The sequence below is a fragment of the Corticium candelabrum genome, chromosome 7, assembly GCF_963422355.1.
Source record: "Corticium candelabrum chromosome 7, ooCorCand1.1, whole genome shotgun sequence".
In the NCBI taxonomy this organism is placed as follows: Eukaryota; Metazoa; Porifera; class Homoscleromorpha; order Homosclerophorida; family Plakinidae; genus Corticium; species Corticium candelabrum.
In genome coordinates this window covers 1-22,500 of record NC_085091.1, presented here as the reverse complement: position 1 = coordinate 22,500, position 22,500 = coordinate 1, and the positions used below count along the sequence as shown (strand labels likewise).

Sequence of the window (22,500 nt, the reverse complement as noted above, 5' to 3'; positions counted from 1 at the left end):
CTCTTCATGCCATCCACAGCTCTATGTACATTATCAGGGAGTTCTTTAAGTCTGCTCTTGGCTGCCAATACTTGTCTATGGACAATGCAATGCTGAAGAAAAATACTCTGATTATAGTTTCGTCTGAGATGTCCAGATACCCCTCTTCCTTCTGATGTCATTACTGAAGCTTCATCACTGGAAAAAGACACCAACTTCTCTTTCGGTAGATCTTCCTTGTTTACAAACCGGTCAAAAGTTTGAAACAAGTTTTCAGCATTAGGGCTGCCTTCTATTCTTAAGATAGTCAAAAATCGTTTTTCAACGTGGCATGCCTCCAAGTCAACATATCTGCAATAAATTACTGCCTGTGCAAAGCCTCCCTTGTCTGTACTCTCATCCATCTGAATTCCCCAACATGGAGACGATCGGATGTTTCTCCTGTTTTCTTCCTGAATAAAATCACCCATTTTAGAAATGCGGCGTGTAAGACTCTGTCTACTTTTCGAAATGTTCTTGAAAACCTTGGACTCCTTGTCACATGACTTTGCCCAGTCAACGACTGCTTCTCCAAAACTAAGTGGCTTGTGGTGTTTTAGAAGAGTATGAGAAAGTTTGTCTGCCGCCGACTGCTGTAAATTGTTTGAGTTGAACATTTTCACAAATGACCGCTGCATTTCTTCTATCTTCTTCGTTGCTTGCTTCACAAAAAGTTCCCTTTTCTTAGTACTCCATGCTTTAGTATCAGAGTGGTTACTCTTGTAATGCCGCTGAAGGGTATATTTCTTCACGGTCTCCAATGTCTTATTACACTTCAAGCAGACACATTTATTGCTTTTGTCGTCATACCTTACAAGATACGCTGTTCCCCATTCAGAGTGCCACAGATGTCTACAGTCGCCTGGCTTTCTATGACGTTGATGATCTCCTCCTGACACTGAGCCGAGTGTTACAACGGTCTCATTTGACATTAAACAGTCAGATGCGACACAAGAGAGGCAACACGATTTTGCTGGTGGCCCCTCAAAACAATTGGAAGCTGGATCAGGTGTCCCCGGTGTCCACACTGTTGTCGAGTCCGCTACAAAGTCCTCATCTGAGGCTGGCTCTGGCTGGCCTGACAGTAAACATGACTGCGTTTGTTTGTCACTGCAACTGCTAACAAACGTTTCAGATTCTAGACTTTCCTGCACTGGTGATGGCTGGTGTGACTGAGTCTGTCTAGGCGACTGTGGTGGTGCAGCATCGGCATACCTGACGGATCTTGGCAGATACACGATATGACTACTACTAGTCTGAGTCTCACGACGGAACAGTCTCCGCGGATCTCTATTTATGGCGAGAGCAACCACATCCGGGTGTAACTCACCAGCAGACACTATTTCCGCCTTTGGAATATCGCATAATGTTCTTTATCCTCGGAGCCCCAGGGCCTCTTAACGCAAGGAGGGAAAAGACCTGCCAGGCTGGGATGCAAGACAGGATAAATGTTCTTTAGAAAGGGAGTGTCTGAGGGGCCACAAAAAATGCCCATGGGCTGCATGCGGCCCCAGGGGCCGCATTTGGCCATGGCTGCATTTGCTGCACATTTGCAAGGTGACGCTGGTTGTAGTAGTATCACTACATATGTACTGAGGAATTGATGTTTCTTAATTGAAGACAAGTGGTGAAGAGTATGGCATGATTTGTATTGTAATTACGTATAGTTAATTTGCTAAGGCAAGGAAACTTCTGACAGCATGAGTAAGTAGTTTGTTTGTTATATTTATTATAGTGAATGCTGCAGTACAAGGAATGTGTGCATTGAGATTATTTTACATAACTACATACTCTGCATTTGTGATTTTGTTATTTACACTGGCTTAATGCTAAAGGGTAGTAGCACAACCTTTGTGGCAGTATACTTGAATCAATGTGTTGACTAAATGTTGGCTTCTTGCATAAACTACTAAATTGGGGCAATTGGCTGATGTAATTTAATATGGCAACAGAGGTGAAAGTTTCATTTGTCTTTTAGAGTTAGTGTTATGGATGATGCTTCATTTTTCGGAACTTGTTGTGATGATGGATCAGTGAAACTGTGGAATATTCAGAAAATTGAAAAGCCGGGTTTAACCAAACAATTAAGGATCACATACAACAAGCAAGGTAAGATAATCTCTTTAGAAAAGCTAAAAGAATCAATTTTGCATGTTTGACTGTGATTGTTGTATTCTAGGTGGGAAAATCAAGGCTATGACCTTTTGTGGTGCATGTTCATCATTTGCTGCAGCATCTGATAAAGGATCTGTAGTTCTTGTGAGGTAACTGTTAGTGTGTCTATCTGTTCATAAGTTTTACTGTATTGTCTTAATATACTTTTGTCAAACATCAGTTGGTTAATTATCTTGCACTTACTTATGAATTAAAACAATCTGCACAGGATGATGCTTGGATTGCAAATTATTGTGTAGAACTTTTTTTATGAACTGGATCTGTTGTAATTCTCCAGCAATGTAGTGATGGGGTGCTGTATTATTGTATTGTAGTGTCATGCTGACATTGTTCTGAGGTCTGTTCTGTGTATACACAGGCATAAGGATGGGTGTGCTGCACTTACTCTCATTGCCCACATGTCTGAACACACACTGTCATGTCATGTATTAATGCATTCACACAGGGACAAATGCTGGTGCGCATGTGCATGCACATATGGGCAAATGCTTGAACACTCAATTTATGGCAGATACACACGGCAAAACACACATAGGATTGGAAGTCCAAATGGAAACTAAAAACTACATGAGCGGGCAAAAGCACTCATTTAGATGTACAAGCACACTCAAGCAAACGATTACAAGCACACATGTGTAGGAGCAGGGTTCCCCCAGAGGGGGAATGGGGGCACTGCACCCTCTTAGCTAATGTAACAGACTGTTTATTATAAGTAGATTAGAATGACTGGATGTATGTAGAGGTAGTGTGCATGTGTGGTAGAATGACTGGATGTATGTGGGTGTGGCACACCTGGGTTTTGACAGTCTAACAGTAGTGCCTCTTGAGTTTGTTAGAGAGGAGTGTCCGTCCTGCAATAAACCTGGATAAAGCGTACGAACCGTGTTAAAGTGGAGGTTCCACCGAGATTGAATCGAAAGCCGGAATGAGTGATAACGCAAGCTCGAAATCTTTAGCGAAAGGTGAGGAATTAGCTCTGCCGGGGGGGAGATGTGGTATTGTTAAATTCACAGAGGCTATTGGCAGCAAACCTGCATCGAATTGCAGCAATGCTGGGCCTGCCGACGAATGCGTCATTGGAAGAGCTTCGGCAGCTCATCGAAGGCAAACTGTTAGAGGTGGACCTAGAGCCACGAAATGTGCAAGTCATCATTCACGAAGTGAAGAGTATGACAAAAGCAAGGTTGCAATTATCGTTGATAGACAAAACGGGCGTGTTCCAGAACACGGAGGTGGTTGTGCACCGCGTGACAGTAGTGGAATTGGCGGGAAAGATCGATGGACTCGAAGAGACGAAACTGCATCTGGAGAGAGCATTGCAAACTGTCCAATGGCAACAGCAACAGGAGGAGAGCGGGCAGCAGGACGAGATAGGACGAGTGAGATCCGAACTAGAAGCAGAGAAGAAAAAGAGCACACGGTTTTGGGCTTTGGCTTGCCAGCGAGGCGAGGAGAATGAGCGGCTGGCAGCAGAGAAAGAGGCAGAAGTGGCATCGTTGATACGGCAACTGGAAGAATGCAAGGTCCTCGGAGTCCAACCGCTTTGGAGTTCCCAATGCAAGTTAGTGCGGGAGTAGAAAAGAAGCGGAAAGGTAAAGCTGCACCAGTTGATTGGTTTACAGGCGAGAACACGGAAGTACGAGTAGATGACTGGTTGCCAGCTCTTGAGAGAGCAACAGTGGAATGCCTGGACGGAGGAAGAACGACTTATTTGGTTAGCTGGTCACTTGAGGGGAAAGGCTCTCCAAGAATGGAACCTACTGTCTAAAGAAGACAAGGCTACATGGCAGGCAGCAGTATCAGCACTCAAGGGACGTTTGGATCCCGGGAATAAAATACTGGCTGCCCAGGATTTCAGACATGCGGTACAAGGGGAATTGCAGTCTGTTGCCGATTTTATTTGGAAATTGGAGAGAACCTTTCAGATAGCTTACGGCAGGGATGACATTTCTCGAGAAACGAGAGACACCTTCCTTCACAGCCAACTGCAAGAAGGTCTGAGTTATGAGCTTATGAAATGTCCGGCTGTATCAGGTGCACAGACGTATCGAGAGCTTTGCCTGGCTGCCAAGAATGAGGAAAAATGACTGGCGGAGTTGAGGAAAAGACATCAGTATTGGAGGCCGGTTCAACAACGATGAAAGGTAGCAGAGGCATCATCTCTGCGTGAGGCTACTTTGGATGTTACGGGTTAGCATAAGTCTCCTCGAAGATGCTATAAGTGTGACAAAGTAGGTCATCTTGCCAGAGATTGTCAGAAGCCCAAGTTAGAGAGCCAGGGTAGAGACAATGGAAGGAAGTCTGCAGTGAGCACCAAGGTTGTGACTACCGAGAGAAGAGACCCCATATCGTACCTGACGTCTGGGTCTGACAGTGATCATTCAATAGTGAATGTCGTTAGAATAAGAGACACCGATAGCTGACCAAGATGTGTAAAAGTAGAAGTGCAAGGAGTTTCTATGTATGGCATTGTTGACAGTGGAGCAGATATCACCATTATGGGTGGAGAAATGTTTAAGAGGTTGGCAAGAGAGGCAAGACTGAAGAGAAGGCATTTTCAGAAGCTGGATTGAATACTCTCACATATGATCACCGACCCTTTGCTATTGATGGTCGCATGGATCTGAACATCTGTTTCAAGAACAAGGAGATGAAGACTCCTGTGTATATCAAGATGGATGCACATGACCAACTTCTATTGTTAGAAGGAGTTTGCCATCAACTTGGAATTGTGTCATATCATGCAAAAGTGGAGATTTGGCGAAATCGTCAGAAGAAGTCCGAGGTCAAAGTACCCACTGTCAGAGTCAAGCCGATAGGATCTGTTCGGTTGTTGCCATTCCAAAGTGCTTTGGTCAATGTACAGATTGGAAACGGACACACAATGTCAGATACAGTTCTTGTAGAACCCTTAGGGGAAATGGTGAAAGCGCCGGGAGTTACACTGGATGATGGCCTTGTCAAGCTATCGCTGTCTGGAACTGTCCAGATGGTCATGTCCAACTTCTTTGGATTCACCATGAAACTTGAGGAAGGAGCCGAAGTAGGCAGTGCTGTTTCAGTAGACGTTGAGTCAATTACTGCTCTAGTTACAGGAGGAGAAAATGGTTCAATAGGTAGATCTATGAAGGGAAATGACGTCTTCATCAGGGAAGTTATGTTGGCAGATGAAGTTGCACATCGTCAGCACCAACTGGATGAGTTTGTGAGAGATGACGTTCAACTGCCAAATGAAGAAAGACGTTTACTAGGCGATTTACTAAAGCAACATCACGAGGTGTTCTGTTTATCAGATTGGGAATGAGGAGAGACAAACCTAGTCGAAATGGAGATCCATACAGGAGACGCGACTCCACTTAAGCAAGCAGCAAGGAGAATGCCATTTGGAGTGAGGAAAGAAGTTGCTGCTCAGCTAAGGAATATGCAAACGGCAGGTGTTATCGAGCCTTCGAGCAGTCCATGGGCCAGTCCTATTGTTTTGGTTCGGAAGAAAGACGGAACCCTTCACTTTTGCATTGATTACCGCGGGTTAAACTCGGTAACCAAGCTCGATACGTTCCCACTGCCTAGGATCGATGATCTGTTAGATCAGTTGGGAAAATCCAAGTACTTTTCTACATTAGATCTGGCATCAGGCTATTGGCAGATTAGGGTCCACCGGGATTCTAAGGAGAAGACTGCATTCATCACCCGCCAGGGGCTGTATCAGTTTAAGGTGATGCCTTTTGGTCTGACCAACGCACCGTCAGTGTTCCAAAGATTGATACAACGTGTTCTAATGGGGCTCAATCCTGACCATGGATCTGACTTAGTTGGTGTGTATATTGATGATGTGATAGTCTTTTCAGAAATGCTGGAGAAGCATTTGCAGCACTTAGACTTGGTACTGAAGCGATTGAAGGAGGCAAATTTGAAGCTGAAATTGTCAAAGTGTCGATTTATTTGACAGGAAGTTAAATATTTAGGGCATGTTATTACACCGCAAGGATTGAAGGTAAATCCCGACCAAGTGCGAGCTGTTCCCTGTTTTCCTGAACCAAAGACGGTTGCACAAATCAGACAGTTTCTTGGGTTGGCTTCTTATTATCGTCGGTTCATCCACAAATTTGCTGCAACAGCTATGCCTCTGCATGCATTGACAGAAAAAATGCCATATTTCAGTGGACAGAGGAGTGCCAGGCTGCATTCGAGTCCCCGAAGCAAAAGATTAGCCAAGCCCCTATCTTGGTGTATCCGAATTTTTTGATGTTCCATTTGTTCTGCAGACAGATGCCAGTATTCTAGGACTTGGAGCAGTGTTATCACAGAAGCAGTCTGACAACTGGCTACATCCCGTAGCATTTGCAAGTCGCTCGCTGTCCAAGGCGGAGAGGAATTACAGCGTCACGGAGCTTGAGACACTTGCAGTGGTATGGGCTGTTTCGCATTTTCATGCCTATCTTTATGGACACAAGGTTACGGTTTATACGGATCATTCTGCAGTTAGGGCAGTTTTAGGAACACCAAGCCCTAATGGGAAGCATGCACGATGGTGGACTTGAGTATTTGGTTCTGGAATTCGGGAAATCGATATTGTTTATTGACCAGGAAAGGAGAATAGTGTTGCAGATGCCTTGTTGAGGAACCTACAGGTTGATGTCATGAGTGAGACGGTAAAGGAAGTGCAAGTGGCTAAGATGTGCAGTATTACGGAGCCAACTATTACTCATCTGTTAGAGGAAGCTGCACCCAGCCATGAGCCAGCATCCACATGCGACTTTGGGCTGGAACAGAGGAAAGATATGGATGTGAAACACTTAGTAGACTTCGTTGAACAAGGAGAGTTGCCAGCGGATACTAAACTGGCTAGGAAGGTAGTAGCACTAGGATCACTGTTTACTATGGAGCAAGGCTTCCTGTACTATGTGGACCCCAAGCATCGTGATTGGAAGCGAGCAGTTGTCCCAGTTCATCTCAGAGAGCAAATTATGTGAGAAAATCATAGTGGATTGATAGCAGGACACTTCTCAGGAAACCGTTTGTACAGTGTCCTTTTGCGACACTGGTGGTGGGACGGAATGTATTCGGACACCCGAGAGCACTGCAAGAGTTGTCCACAGTGTGGTATAGTGACGGGAACTGTTGTTGGGAAGTTGAAGCCACCTCTTCATCCTATTCTGGTACAGCGAGCTTTCCAGATTGTCAGGGTTGATGTAATGGACCTACCGGTGACAGAAAGTGGTAACAAGCATGTGCTAGTATTTCAAGACTTTCTTACTAAATGGCCAATGGTTTATCCTATTCCTAATCAGCAAACTGTTCACATTGTTCGATTATTTGCTGAGCAGGTTGTCCCCATGTTTGGTGTACCAGAGGCTTTGTTGTCTGACCGGGGTATGAATCTGTTATCGCACCTAATGCTGGATTGTTGTCAGTTACTGGGAACGAAAAAAATTAACACTACTGCTTACCATCCCGAGTGTGATGGTATGGTTGAGACATTTAATTGGACTTTGAAGACCATGATTCGGAAACACGTAGATCAGTTTGGTGTCCAGTGGGATAAATATTTATCTGGATTGCTTTGGGCATACCGAAATACACCTCATGAGTTGACGGGAGAGAAACCTTCGTTCTTGCTGTATGGTTTTGATTGTCGATCTCCGACTGAAGCTGCTTTACTACCGCCGAGGAGATCCAGGCCAGCAAAGTTTCTGATTACCGTGAGAAGCTTGTCTTGTCGCTGTCACATGCGCGTCAAATTGCAGTCAGTAGTATTCAGGTCACCCAGAGGAGATACAAAGAACAATACGATAAGAACGCATCTACAGACATTAACTTCAAGGTAGGGGACTGGATTTTGGTTCATTTCCCTCAGGAGGAGTCTGGAAAGTTACTGAAGCTGTCTCGCCCTTGGCATGGGCCCTATCGAGTTGCATCCTGTGAAGAGCCAAACGTGACTGCTACTAAGGTATATTTTCCGGATGACCCTCCTGTTCAGGTTCACTTTTCTAGAGTGTGTGGATGTCTAGCTGGGTTCCCTGCTGGTTATTACTGGTATGGTAACAAGCGCCGTGCCCCAGGTTGTCCAGCTAAATGGGTCGAGAGGTTGTTGACTGCAACCACAGTCTCTCAGGGTCAGGAACCGATGAAAGTAACCGACCTTCCAATCAAGCCGCCCACCACAGAACAATGACCGGAAAGGAAGAATTTAACTGTCCAGCAACCAGACCTGCCCTGTGAGGAACAGAATTCTAAGCTTTCCCCGGGAGCTAAACGATATGGTTTACGAAGAGCCAGGAAACCTCCCAATAGATACATGTAATTTGGGACGAATAACCTTAGGGAGGAGGTGGTGTAACAGACTGTTTATTATAAGTAGATTAGAATGACTGGATGTATGTAGAGGTAGTGCCTCTTGAGTTCGTTAGAGAGGAGTGTTTGTCCTGCAATAAACCTGGATAAAGCGTACGAACCGTGTTAAACTAATAAGGATTTCAGCTGAAGGGCTTCCCTCATGCGTCTTTGACTTCGAAAGTGCAGTAGTTTGGTGGTCAGCAATAAAAATAGACGCCGACTGTAACTGGGTTACTTAATAGGTTATTAATATTAATCCTTATTAATATTAATGTGCCCCTTTGAAAACGCTGTCTGTGGGAAACACTAAGAAGTGCATGGAGCAGGGATGTATGGAGTAGGAAATTACATTTGTTTCAAAATTTAGCAGTTTAGAGTATCTTTTGCAATTAATTAATTAATTAAGGTGTTTACTTATTACAGTCTGAACCGGATGGAAGAAACAAACTCACTGAAAATTACCGATCATTTGCGCCTATCTCTCAATGTTCAAGAAACTGGCAATGGAGTTGTGGAGATGGCTTATTTTGACACAGGTATTCATCTGTTGTAATATTCCAACAATTATGTGACTTGTCATTGATTTAACTCTCTATTGCAATGTAAGGTAAGGCCAATGTTCTCGCTTGTGCTACGGTACATGGTGAGTTGATTGGGTATGACGTGCGAGCGCAGAATGTTGCATGGCGATTGCAGAACAATCTCAAACAAGGCAAGCAATGGAAGTTTGTTGCTGTGGTGGAGAATATATATTTTGTTATATTAGGGATGATTACTTCATTTGCTGTGTCACCAAGTCAATGTTGGTTAACACTTGGCACTTCATCTGGGATGCATGTGTGTTGGGACATGAGATTTCAGTTGCCTGTACTGACGTGGAGTCACCCAGGTGGCCACAGCATTCAACGTCTTGTGGCTCATCCCCAAGTCAACTCTCACATCTTCAGTTCTTGCCATGGTAGCAATGAAGTTGATCTCTGGTCAATGGAAACAGGCCAAAGAAATCAGGTGTTTTGGGCAAGCAGAAATCCACCCCTCTCTCAGCAGCAAGATGTAAGGCTGTTTATATTAAAATGATTGGTTAGCCAGTATTCTTGTGTGTATTCTTTGCTTGGTCACATGCAGATTGGGGCAATCCACAGTTATCATATTAATTTTTGTTGAATGGCATCAATTGCAGTTAGTTAAAGACTTTTATTAAGAAGTCTGGTTTTGTAGGTATAGATATTTCTTTTAGACTGCCGTAACGATCTCCCCCACTATGGTTGTTGTATGTCTGATTGCATCTGATTGGCTTTGTTGACTTGGTTTGAGTTGCACGCCACCGATCAGAGATCTTATAAAGCTGCAATGTACTCTGTATGAATAACTGAGGGATGGTGGGCAGAAAAGACATTTGTGCCACAAAGTGTACTCAAAGGCAGGAAATACAACTTTGATGATCTTTTTGTTGAACAATAATGATAAGAATAATAATAAATAATAAATAATACTAAGTTACCATGTTATGTTTACGTATGTTTCATTATAGCCCTCATCACGAAATTTACGTATCAATGGTATGTGTTGTGGTTGGTTTGACTCTGGTCCGTATCTTTTGTTGGGAGGAACAGATCGTCGCCTAAGACTGTGGGATCTAACAACACCTACTGATTCACATCTTGTGTGCAACTCTGGGACAGACTCATACGATGTAGCTGTACAATACAAACATCGAGTTGTTGATGGACTCCAAGTGTTAATTGAATCAGATCAGAAGATTCATGAAGAAGAAAGTACCGATGACAGAGAACGAGCACTGTTGAAACCTCCACCTATTGGTCACATGGACAGCATAACCGATGTAGCCATAGCTCAAGGAAGCTACAACTATGTTATCACAACATCAGCAGATGGTGTTGTTAAAGTATGGAAATAACTGCAATTAATTTTTGTAAGGGATTCTTACATTACATTTCAATATAACCAGTAAAGCTAGCCACACATATACATCACTTACAATGAGTCCAGACAAGCTCTCTCTGGCAAGAGTAATCTATTGCTATTATTGTTGAGTGTTGTTTGCCTTTACAAAAGAATAACCAGAAGGATGATGAGAGTAACTATGAGAACAAACGGCAACCAGGTCTTTACGAATGCCCAGAAACTGTGACACAAACATAACATACATTCACATGGTAAGTACATGAACCACTTGGCACCAGTAGACTTCATGCTCGAGATCATATCAACTTACCTAACATACTGACTGTACACCAACATGAAGAAAGTCAGTTTGAACATATTCCAAGATGAAGAGCCATCATATTGCATTAGATTAAGAGCCATTGCTACATGTGAGTGGCAGTTATCACAAAACAGATTGTGCTACAATTGTTAATAATAATTGTAAGTTAGAAGAGTTAGACACATCTAAGTAACACACACCATTCTGTGAGAGTATTCCTCTGATGCCAGATGAACTGCATCATCCCAAATTGCCTTTTTTGTTTTATACGGAGTGAGTTGCCAATATCTATACATTTATATGTACATCACATGTGTGGATGATGTTGGTGACAATATAATCAAGTTATAGGTAGGTACTTTGTTGGATTTCCAAATGCCATCTCATCTTCCTATCAATTGACATAAAATACATGACAAGTAAAGTATGAGATGTGATTTACATGCATGTCTATATCTCATACCGAGACATAGTAAGGTCCTGCAAAGTCTCTGATCACACCAGCAGAAGTGCAGATACCCATGTGACCAATGACAGGAAACAGCCATCTAAAGAAATTCAATACATTTTGTTATATATATATATATATATATATATATATATATATATATATATATATATTTATACAGTGGGTAAATCCCACCACTCTACATCCACTGCTAAATCTAATCTATCATTTAATATTCTAGCATTAAATTGCCAGAGATGAATAGATAATTGTTCTAACAAATTACTAAACGCTTGACTAAATGAAAGTCTAGTTTTTGTCATCGTTTTAGAAGCAATTATTCTTAGTGTAGCTAAACTAGCAGATGTCCAAAAACCAAACGTTTCAACTATCAAAGGGTAGAAACATCCGCCTGCAGCTTCCACGTCCACCTGGTGATGAGCATCTTTTTCTTCCTCTCCAGCAAATGCAGCAGCTCCAGCCAAAGTTGAAGATGGTATAATGTACAAAGGGTGCATGGTATTCCAAATGGAAACATCAGAATAAGCAGGCTTGCTGTTTGTGAAATTGGGATGATAGACATTCCCAGGACAATTGAAAGAAGTGCTACTGCACTGCTCCTCAAGGCATGAACCAGCATCATCATCAACAAGTAACGTGTGACAGATGATGTCTCGAAGAGCATTACGACGTCTGGATCGTAGAGAACTGCGACCACACCCAAGGAGATGATCTCCAAATGAATCAATTGTATGTCCACACATACTACGTATAGCCTTGGCAAAATCTGGAAAGATAGGAATTCCCAGCCAGAGTTTGATTGCAATCACAAATTCATGCGAAGCCATAGTGAGGTCTAACTTTGGGTTTGGAATTTCCAGCAACCAGACTGCGGCATGAATTGATGATACGTTGTTTAGTAGGCGAGCATTATCTCGAAGGCTGCGAGATTCCTTGAGATTAGCAAAGATGGAACACTTTACCTGTGACTGTAGAGACTTCTGAGACATAGATGATAAGTCTGTAGTAACCTCGATGAAAATCAGCAAAAATGTTCCTAAAATGACTGTGAGCTTTATCTTCTCCAGGTATGTATCCAGAAAGTGAGACATCAGATGTTGTTGTGGTTGTAAAGTGGGTCGTACCAAATGTCTCAACATAGTTGTAGTAACAAAAATGAAATTGTCGGGTAGAATTGCAACTGGAAATGAAAGCTGCTGGTGCAGTTGTTTTTGCTAGTCTGAAACCAAGACCTCCCAAACACATGGGTAAAATGCCTGTTGCCATGCATGATTAGGTAAAGAAGCATGTATCAATTCCAGAGAATGACGTAGGCTTGCATCAAATGCAGTAAAATGAGACATGATGTGGTTAGGATGGACAGTTCAAAAATGTGATTGATCTTGCACAGACCAAGACACGATCGAAGAAGATGGAACTCAATTTGTGAATTGTTGAGATCAGGTAAACGACTTTGCTTTTGAAGAACACTGTTTACACGTTTGCTAATAACTCATCAAAAAAGTGATCAGACCCAATTATTGGAGAACCAAGAAGTTCTGCTCCACTTTCGATCAAACAGATCCGACGCATAGCAGTTGGAAATTCTGAGAACATTTGGTCACCTGTTGGCCAAAATATTTCACATTTGTCTAAATTGAGCTTGAGACCAAATGAAGGGTCTTTCTCCAACATCGAGTTCAATAACTGGCAAACCGCGCTCCGTCATCAAGATACCATAGATTCAATTGCATACCTGAGAGAGGACCAATATCATCCAAGAGTTGCAGTATGACCAAAGAAAACAGAAGCAGACCCAGTGGATCACCTTGTTGAACCCCTGCTGTAGACAATATACGATGTGAACCAAATCTGAGTTCCCCTGCAGATGTACCACACCATTGTACCCACGGCACTAGATCTGGCATTTCTTTTTAAAGATGGTTGAGAAATGAAGAGCAGTCACAATTAATAAATGCATTTGCCATGTCAACTTTCACACAACATAGATCTTCGTTATTACCATTTTCTTCAATGAAAGTTTGTAAAGGGTATAGCAGCTTCCATGCCCCCTTTTATTCCCACTCCAACTTGTCCATATGGCATAAAAAGATCTGGCAAACGTGATTTTGCAGCTGCACAACAGATACAACTTGACAAACGCCATAAAACTTCCCCCACCACAATTCGCCTATAATCTCCATTCTCCTTGCATAAGGCAGTGAGGGGTGCTCCGATAAGCCAAGGAGTAATAAGAGAATTCAAGCTTCCTGAAAGTGTCACACACATGAACTTTGTAAGTTGATCCAGGCAAGTCTGCGAGGCTGGAGCTACAGATCCGGCTACTGCATCCAACAAGTGCTATGCTCTAAGTTGTGAACCCTCTGGGCTGGTACACATGTACCTCTGGGAAAAGCCTTCAAAGCATTGAGAACTGAGGTCAAATCACATGCCAACTTGGAGGCATGTCGTCAGAAACATGGGGGAGGTCACATTCAGGATGATGTTGTTTAAGTTCATCAAGCACATCTTTGTCATGATGAGGAGCACAACCAGTGGAAGTGAGAGCACGTATACCATCACCATAATGACCTTCCTGTGCTAGATTGATAGAACAAGTAATGTTTCTTTTCTTTGTAAAGTTGTTTTGAAAAATACAAGGAGCTGCATCATTTCTGGCTTGCCTCCATAAATCGACAAGTTGACCTTCTTGTCAGCGATGTAAACGAGAAGATGAAACATCATGTCTCTTTTTCCTTCCACCCCTGGGTGTTCTAAGAATGCACTTCGCAAAGATAAACAATCTCACAAAGCCCCAAAGTCCATCCGAATATCCATGCTGCAGTTCAATAGCCAGTACTTGGGCAAGTAACGGTCTTACAGATCGCTGTCAACAAAACGCGGGAACTCAGAAAACAGACTTTCACTTGCTCTTCTCCTCGTTGTCTTCAATTCTTCGTTCACGCTTCAATTGTCTCACTCATTTACTTAGCTAGTCGCATAACAATGGTCGCGTAATTGCGTAACAATAGTTGCGTAGCAATAATTTCTGTCAAAGTAACGCGCAGAAACTCAGAAAACAGACTTTTCTCTTCTTCTAGCTTTTCCTTTCAGTTCCTTTTGTCACGCATCAATGTTATTTTCTTATTAGTCGCGTATGGAAGCAAAATCGAGAGTCATTTCATTCTTATCACCAAGAAATTATAATTGAGTCGACCCCTCGAAAGGAGACCTTTGATTCAATTTTGAGCACATATGTTACGGAGTCAAAATTGCATTCATGCGGCATCGTCGTTTTGTCGATCCGTCTTTCCGTAAATCCATATGACAAGTGCTGACGTATGCATATAAATATATAAATATATATAAATATATATATATGTTCAGCCTGGAGGTTCTGAAATCCATTGCGAAGAATACATCTTTGTTCAACAGATTGACTTTTAGTAGAACTCTATGTAATTTACACGAACAGTTGTCATGTAAGCTTTGGCAGTACAATGCTAAATTTGATAGTAGATAAGTTAGCTTTGTTTAGCTATGACATGGATCCTTTTAATATAGTTTAAAAAAATTAAATATATATATATATATATATATATATATATATATATATATATTTGTGATGGAGGACGACGAGGACACTTCTGGTTGTTCAGATTCAGGTCAGTCGTTCTGCTGTCCTCTTTGTTCGAGTAACTTTTCATCTGATGCTTCAAAATGGCAACATATTAATGTGGAACACATCTCTCGTCTCGTATTCCCATCGTTGCCGTTTCTGTCTGAGAGTGGCCGGAATCTGTGCTCTGTTTGCGGCTTTTGCTACTCAAAACACTGGAAGGTTTGCCATCGGTCTCAATGATCTGACCGTGCGCGGTGTGGAGGAAAAATGATGATTCCTGATACGTCTCCGTGGCTCTCCAAAATGGCGTCTCTTGTGGGAGGTGACCACGTGGCAAGCAACGTAGTTGACCACGTGGTACAAAAAGTACTTGCTCTGATTGATGTACCTGTTGAGCCTAATGATATTCTAGCCAACTTCGATGACGTAGTGCTAGAAGCCATCACGTCAGCAGCGAGTCTCTCAAGTCCATGCAGTAATGAGTCATTCTTGTTTGATGCTCTCATGAAGGAGATCTCTACTTTGCCTGTCAAGACTATTGGTCATATTCCCCAGTCTGTGCGTCCTAACTTAGCTGAAGTTCTTGCAGTTGAGTTCAGGAATGCTATCTATCATGGAATCTGGGGGTTTGCCCGCTTGTTCATGTTAGCTAAGGCGGTTTTGAGATGCCCCCAAAGGGAGGAAAGAAAAAACGACATGTATTAAAGCTATCTTGATGTCACGTTTGGAAGTATGGCAGTCAGGAGATCTCTTGTCTCTCTGAAAAGACGCCAGATTGGATGCTAATTGTTCGCTGTCTCAAAAACATGGAAATAACCTCACCACCCAGAGTATCCACAATCGAAAACGTGCCCTAGCTCTGGCTAGAGAGGGTCGATATGGGAATGCCATGTGCTCGCTTTCCTCATTGGGCACTGCTGCACCAGACGACATCGACGTTCTCAGTCAGTTACAGCAACGCCACCCTCAACACGTCCTTCCAGGCTTCATTGATGACATCCCTCCACCACTCAGTGTTAATTCGGAGTTGGTTCTTGCCGCTTTGACGGCATTTCCTCGAGCTTCAAGCCCTGGAGCCTCTCAACTACATAGCCAACACCTGCTGGATGCAATCGAAGGCTGTACTTTTCCATCATCTAAGGAATGCTTCAACAACCTAACTGTTCTGATAGTCTATTTCCTGTCTGGGAGAGCTGACCGTAGAATAGCCCCTTGGCTGTCTGGGGCTCCTTTGACAGCACTTGTGAAGAAGCAAGGTGGAATACGCCCGATAGCAGTCGGTGAAGTTCTACGACATCTTATTAGTCGTCTTTGCTGTTGGGCAGTTAAATTAGAATTACCTGATATATTCCTACCATATGGCCAGATTGGTGTCGGGGTGCCTGGAGGTCTGGACGCAGCTGTTCATGCCTTGTCGTCATATATTACAACTCATGGTTCTGATCCTAATCTTTGTTGTCTGAAAATTGACATGTCTAACGCATTCAATGAATGCCATCGCTCTTCCTTCCTGCAACGCTTGCACTGTGACTTTCCTTCTCTCTATGGTTGGTCGCAGTGGTGCTACCATTGTGAAGGTTTTCTCCGGTTTGGTGATGCCTGGATCAAGTCCTCCGCTGAAGTACAGCAGGGTGACACACTTGGACCGTTGCTTTTCTCACTAGCTTTTCTAGAACTGTTAGATGACATTGGGACTTCCAAAGGTATCAATGTTCAGTTATGGTACCTTGACGATGGTGCTTTCGTGGGCTCTCATCATGCTATAGCTCATCTCCTGGATATCTTGCTGTCTAGGGGACCATCCTTTGGCCTACATGTGAATGTGAACAAATGCGAGATATTCTGGCCTTCTGGAGACCAGGATTTCCCCGAATTTGATCCTGAGATTCAGCGCACTGTTCGGGTCTCCAATGGTGTTGATTTTCTTGGCTCTCCAGTTTACGGATCAGATACTTATTTTGTTAGTTCCGTATCCAAACGGATTGACAAAATTCTGCACCAACAGATTCAGTTGTCAGTGCTGGATGACCCTCAGGTGGAACTACATCTCCTCACGAGTTGCCTTGGTTCATGCAAGATGAATCATATTATCAGAACAGTGCCACCTCTCAAAATTTTTGATGACTTGCTCAGGTTTGATGCTGGCTTACGACGAAGCTTTGAAACGCTGACTGCCTCATCTATTTTGGACCAGACATGGCTACAGGCAACCCTTCCCATTCGCCTTGGTGGTGTAGGCCTTCAAGAGGCCAGCAGAGCTTCCTCTGCAGCATTTACTGGAAGCTGCAATTCATCACGTCAGCTGTCATTTTGGCTACGACACAATTCAATGCCAATATCGATCCTTGAAGACGACCCATCATACCAACTTGGAAAAAGCGTTGACCTGATCATCCCTGGTGAAACTCAATGCCAACAACATCTGGCAAGTATTCTTCCGGGCTTCAGTGACTGTATAACACCAGTTTCTACTCAACATGATATCTAGCAGATCTTGGATACCAATGCGAAATGTAATATTGAAGAAAGCTGTCTCAGCCTACGTGATCAAGCACGACTGAAAGCAGTGACAACTCCTCACTCGGGGGCTTGGTTGAGGGCAATTCCTAACCGCAGTCTCGGCCTAGCCATGTCCCCTCAGGAGTTTGTTGTTGCCTTGCGATTACGTCTAGGAATAGCTGTATTTCCACGTCATCCCACATCATACAGATGTACATGTAATCATGTCCTTGATGAACATGGCGACCATGCCCTTGGTTGCGGACTGTTGAGAATTAAACGTCATGATGCTGTATGTGATGTTATCTACCACTGTCTCTTGAAGGAAACTACCGGTACACGTCGTGAACAAGGATGTTCGACTCTGTCCTTTGATAGACCGGGTGATGTTTATCACCTGACTTCTCAGGGCAAACCTGCCTATTTTGATGTGTCGGTCAGCAATTCATTTGGCCCTTCTCACATTATCAACGCTGCAAGTAAAGCAGGTGTGGCTGATAAAGCTGGGGAATGTGAGAAAGATCTTTGACATGATGAGAACGTTGCAGCTGCAGGGGAGATTTTCTATCCTCTAATAGTTGAAACTTATGGAGTGTGGTCAATGCATAGCCTGGAGGTTCTGAAATCCATTGCGAAGAAAACATCTCTGTTCAACGGATTGACTTTTAGTAGAACTTTATGTAATTTACACAAGCAGTTGTCATGTAAGCTTTGGCAGTACAATGCTAAATTGATAGTAGATAAGTTAGCTTTGTTTAGCTATGACATGGATTCTTTCAATATAGTTTATATATATATATATATATATATATATATATATATATATATATATATATAAATATAACATATCTCGACCTCAATTGACATGACAAGAGAGAGAGGCTTGCTTCGCTTGCCAATTATCACTTGAGTCAAATGAGCTGGTGTAACAAGCACTATTAGTCTTGTCTGGTTCAGGGAATCCACGAGACGAAGCAGTCATGTTAGGAAACCACTTGGATTCACTTGGTTTGACCATCAGACCCCTGCATCTTGGTTTTTTCCTGCTCCTTGCATACAACAACAGTATTTCCAGTGACGAAAATATACGAAGCCACACATAGAGCATGCATTTTGTTTGTGAGCGTCAAGAAAGCTGGCACCTGGAAACGACTGTCTTGTAATATGTTCCACATTTATATGTTGCCAAAAAGAATCATTGCTGACTACTTTGTCACAGAGAGTACACCTACATGTACCTGATCTGGATCTGACAGGATTCGAAGAGCCGAAGTTGTCGTCGTCGTCATCTGAACACTCGCAGTTGCCATCAGCAGTTGTTGACTGAGACAAACTGACAGCAATCATAGTTACTGAGACCAAATGATCGATAACCACTCACTCGACGTAATGGTCGTAGAGATTAAAAAATATTATTCCCGCAAAACGTCTAGAACTGCTTCAAACTGTGGTGAAGGACAGTGTTAGAGGAAAGGACTAGAGGCAGAGGAAGCGAATAAAGTACTAATATAAACAACACAGCGGAAGTAACGAAGCTACATCAGACCGCTGCAGTTGCCATGATCAAACATCCGGGATAATATCTAGATACAACTGAACTAGATATTGCTAGGAGACATCCCATACAGACATATACAGCAAATTGTTGTCTAGAGAAGTGACGTGTACAGTCCTCAAGAGCTTACAAACGACAAATGGGCATGAGACACCACAACACGACAATTAACACACGAAACGAGAAGCGAGTTGCTCGAATTTCAAGTACGGGAAAGGTAGCGTGCGGTAGACTAGCTCACAAAATTTTTTTAGACTCAACAATTTACCTGACATTAATTAATTTACCTGAAATTGTACAATTACATATTCTTACGTTAGAAGAGGAAGAGGCGTCCACACAACACAGAAAGGAAATCTTTGCCGATCACAGTCAATACTAGGCATCTTCTGCTCTGCCGTATTCTCAGCACTGTTCGACATACCAGAAACACGACGTAGCAAACTAAGCGTATTTGTAGATCCCGGATGTGCTACAAGTCCCGGAGAATAAGTTAGAGAAGGACCAGAAGTTGTGATAACATGGCTTTATCTTCTAAAGAGTTCTCTGCACTTCTTAGGTAGCGACGTTCTTTTGTTTTGAGTGCAGTTGAGTCGTATTGTTGTTTTTCAGCTTGTTGTCTGAAGAAGGACTGGCTTCCATGCCTTTGGAAACATTGTCTTTGATGTTCCAGCGATCTTTCAACAGACCCGATCATTTCAAAATGGGAACTGCTCTGGTATGGCACTGTACGTTGCCGTCTGTGCACTATTAATTGTACTGCGTGCAGTTAACGTCGCATGTGTTGCAATTGCTTGCTGTCATGTTCTTTGTCATTAGGCAATACTATTCGTGTAGTGTGAATGAACGATGAAGGGATCGTGATGATTTCTGTTGTAGGTTCTCTTGTTGAACGAGCAAGATCTTTTGCCAGGGAGCTCACAAAGAGTAGCGGCATTGTTCCTTCTCTATGATATGTTTCGTGCTGAGCCAATATCTACCAGCCCATTTGCAGCTTTCTTTGCTCAGCTATTGGCGGTGAGGGACACATTATATATATATATATATTAAGTGACACCCATATATTTGTATATAATACAGATAACACAAATAACACACACACACACACACACACACACACACACACACACACACACACACACACACACACACACACACACACACACACACACACACACACACACATGCATCTGATTGAAAACAGAAATTTTTGAGGCAGTTGAAAACAGAAGCTTATTAGAACAGAAGACTCTACTTAATTAAGCTTGTTTCAATCAAAAGTTTATCAAATGTGGTTTTTAGTATATGCATTTGGAACTGAGGGTGATAATTATAACTCTTGTAACATGATGATTACAGACTATTTGTAGCTGTGGTCATATGAAGCCACAGTTGGTTGTAGGAGTTTGGATAGATTTTACAAGTAGCGCTGTTGGAAGAAAAAATTGGTGTCTAAATTCACTTTGCAAGAAGTTGACTTTTAAACGGCTCATAGCTGTGGAAGCAAGGGTGAAACCACTGTTTTAGTTACTATAGTTAGAGTTTATTTTGTGCCTCACTGTGGATTGTTGGACTCAAATGTTTAATTCATTAATATGGAATAGCACTGATATATAATATGCATGGTAATACATGTATTGCCGGACAGACAGGCAGATGCATTTGCATGGTCATTCCACATTAAAATGAAGCAATTTGTTTTTGCTAATATTTTGACCCTAATATAAGAAACAGTAATATAACAGAGTTGTTGCTTTTAATGACATGCTTGATAATGAGTGCTGCTAGTTTGATGATGATCGACCAACTGCGGCCTCTCAACAATCAGCTTTTACTCAGGCTGAGAAAAATTTTCTAATTCAGTTAGTGACTACACCACCTCGAGAGGTAAGGACATATTTGTGGCATCAATGATGTTATTTGTCATATCTGTAATTTGCAAACGAGTATGTGTTTAATTGTTTAGCTTTTTAAGAAGACACCTCGCCAAATTGCATTAGGAGAATTGCCACTGCTTGTAGTAAGAAGTCTTGTTGCACACACTTAATTGTGATACTACAAATTAGGATTAGCTTATTTGCTTGCTTGGCACTTAGTGCTATAGTAGTACAAGAGATTGTGCAGTATTCCCAGTCTCGTTTAAGTCGCTAGAAATCTTAGTACTGCTAACAATTTGTCTTAAATAGTCGTTGGAGGATGCTTGTCAAATAATTAAGTGAGCAGGTTTTTTTAAGTAGCTGCCAGCTGTTCAGGAAGCATTTTTGGGAGAGTATTGGGAAGAGCTTACAAGGTAGGGTTAGGATGACTTGAAGATGACTGTTGAGACTGGTAGGTCAGAAGAACAGAATTTGTGGCATATAAAATGAAGTTAGTTGTTTGTGGTAAATAATGAAATACACTGACTAAACTGGAAAGCTCTTCCAATGTTAGTTTCTGCAACGATTTTTATTCTAGATTTTGTAGGGTTTTTGTATGGTGTAAGTCATAGTAAATAGTGACTTTTCAGTGATATTCTTGATTGTGACATTAAATTCAAAGACGTTATTAAATTTGGAAGTCTTTTGCACATTTGATGATTAGTAGTTACTAGGTATGTCTTGTTTAGTACATTTATAATGTATAGATCGTCTATAACTATTTGTTTCTCAAGTGACTTCCTAGTTCTTGCATCCAATTTGTTGATGAATCTTGAACATGTTGCTTAGCATTAAATGTTTTCACTTCAACTTTGTAAGATAAGACAGTCTATTCATGCATGGATAACTCTGATGGTGTAAATAACTCACTTAAGTGGTCTAGGTGTTTACTAAGATTTTAGCAATTAATGAGTTAATTTATTTAAATGAAGAATGGGTTAGTCAGCTAGCTCACAATATTTTAAGCATTATTGTCTCAGTAGTTGCGTGTGCATTTATTTTAGTTAGTAGGATACCATACATTGTGTCACTGTAGCTGATTTATGAGATTACTGTTACTTGCATCTACTTCAGTCAAGTGCCAAAGTAAAGATTCTAGTAACTGCAACAGGCATGCTTCACTGGTGCTAGAATGGAAATCTTCAAGCACATTCTATACAATGTGTGTATAGAAAAGATGCCTGTTATTGACAGTGGATTTGTACCTGCTTGCAAACATAATATCATAATTGAAATACAATATCAAGTACAATATCATAATTTAATACAATAATAATTAGAATATCATTATAGAAGTGTGCCTGTTGTTGCTATTTATTTGAATTATTTACTTGGTATAATTGCCATTACTATGTAGTGAGCAAAGTGTTGTTTAGACAGTGGATATAGCTACTGTACGTGTTGCACTGCTGGAACGTCAGACTGATCTGCCTGTGATAAGCCAGAGTGGCAGATCATGTGTCTTGTCAGATCCCAGTTCTGAGACAAAGTAAGCTGATAAACTATAACCTTGTTTTATATTTTGCTTCGTCTATGACACCTCTCTCTCTCCCTCCCTCCCTCCCTCCTCTCTCTCTCTCTCTCTCTCTCTCTCTCTCTTTCTCTCCCTCCCTCCCTCCCTCCTCTCTCTCTCTCTCTCTCTCTCTCTCTCTCTCTCTCTCTCTCCCTCCCTCCCTCCTCTCTCTCTCTCTCTCTCTCTCTCTC

At 42.1% G+C, this 22,500-nt stretch overlaps 3 protein-coding genes across 3 annotated transcripts in view; 2 read left to right on the top strand and 1 right to left on the bottom strand.

The window, feature by feature from the left end:
- The window catches only part of LOC134182546 (phosphoinositide 3-kinase regulatory subunit 4-like), a 21,805-nt gene extending 11,358 nt beyond the window's left edge, over positions 1 to 10,447 (top strand). The window contains exons 36-41 of the mRNA XM_062649969.1: positions 1,997 to 2,127; positions 2,198 to 2,282; positions 8,953 to 9,065; positions 9,137 to 9,241; positions 9,296 to 9,582; positions 10,061 to 10,447. Of these exons, the coding sequence (XP_062505953.1) occupies positions 1,997 to 2,127; positions 2,198 to 2,282; positions 8,953 to 9,065; positions 9,137 to 9,241; positions 9,296 to 9,582; positions 10,061 to 10,447 (1,108 nt within the window). The remainder of the gene's footprint in view (positions 1 to 1,996; positions 2,128 to 2,197; positions 2,283 to 8,952; positions 9,066 to 9,136; positions 9,242 to 9,295; positions 9,583 to 10,060) is intronic.
- An 88-nt stretch (positions 10,448 to 10,535) lies between these two features.
- On the bottom strand, positions 10,536 to 19,346 carry LOC134182549 (transmembrane protein 222-like). The gene is made up of 6 exons (XM_062649971.1): positions 19,196 to 19,346; positions 11,220 to 11,304; positions 11,116 to 11,147; positions 10,957 to 11,044; positions 10,766 to 10,896; positions 10,536 to 10,675 (listed from the first exon to the last, which is right to left on the bottom strand). Exons 1-6 carry the CDS (start codon positions 19,300 to 19,302, stop codon positions 10,597 to 10,599), a joined length of 522 nt encoding a protein of 173 aa, XP_062505955.1. The 5' UTR covers positions 19,303 to 19,346; the 3' UTR covers positions 10,536 to 10,596.
- A 2-nt stretch (positions 19,347 to 19,348) lies between these two features.
- Positions 19,349 to 22,357, top strand: LOC134182548 (CCR4-NOT transcription complex subunit 11-like). Its single transcript, XM_062649970.1, has 6 exons — positions 19,349 to 19,439; positions 19,493 to 19,598; positions 19,760 to 19,897; positions 20,669 to 20,767; positions 20,847 to 20,900; positions 22,173 to 22,357. The coding sequence occupies exons 1-6, from the start codon at positions 19,402 to 19,404 to the stop codon at positions 22,287 to 22,289; spliced, it is 552 nt and encodes a 183-aa protein (XP_062505954.1). The 5' UTR covers positions 19,349 to 19,401; the 3' UTR covers positions 22,290 to 22,357.
- Positions 22,358 to 22,500: the final 143 nt, after the last annotated feature.

Excerpts from the sequence above, each read along its gene's own strand:
- LOC134182549 (XM_062649971.1), bottom strand. The coding sequence starts at position 19,302 with ATGTCGAACAGTGCTGAGAATACGGCAGAGCAGAAGATGCCTAGTATT. Across the intron at positions 10,897-10,956 it reads AGGAATACTCTCACAGAATG|CACAATCTGTTTTGTGATAA; the intron begins GTGTGTGTTACT and ends TAACAATTGTAG. Across the intron at positions 10,676-10,765 it reads GTGTACAGTCAGTATGTTAG|TTTCTGGGCATTCGTAAAGA; the intron begins GTAAGTTGATAT and ends TTTGTGTCACAG.
- LOC134182548 (XM_062649970.1), top strand. The coding sequence starts at position 19,402 with ATGGCTTTATCTTCTAAAGAGTTCTCTGCACTTCTTAG. Across the intron at positions 19,898-20,668 it reads TCTTTGCTCAGCTATTGGCG|TTTGATGATGATCGACCAAC; the intron begins GTGAGGGACACA and ends GAGTGCTGCTAG. Across the intron at positions 20,901-22,172 it reads GAGAATTGCCACTGCTTGTA|ACAGTGGATATAGCTACTGT; the intron begins GTAAGAAGTCTT and ends AGTGTTGTTTAG.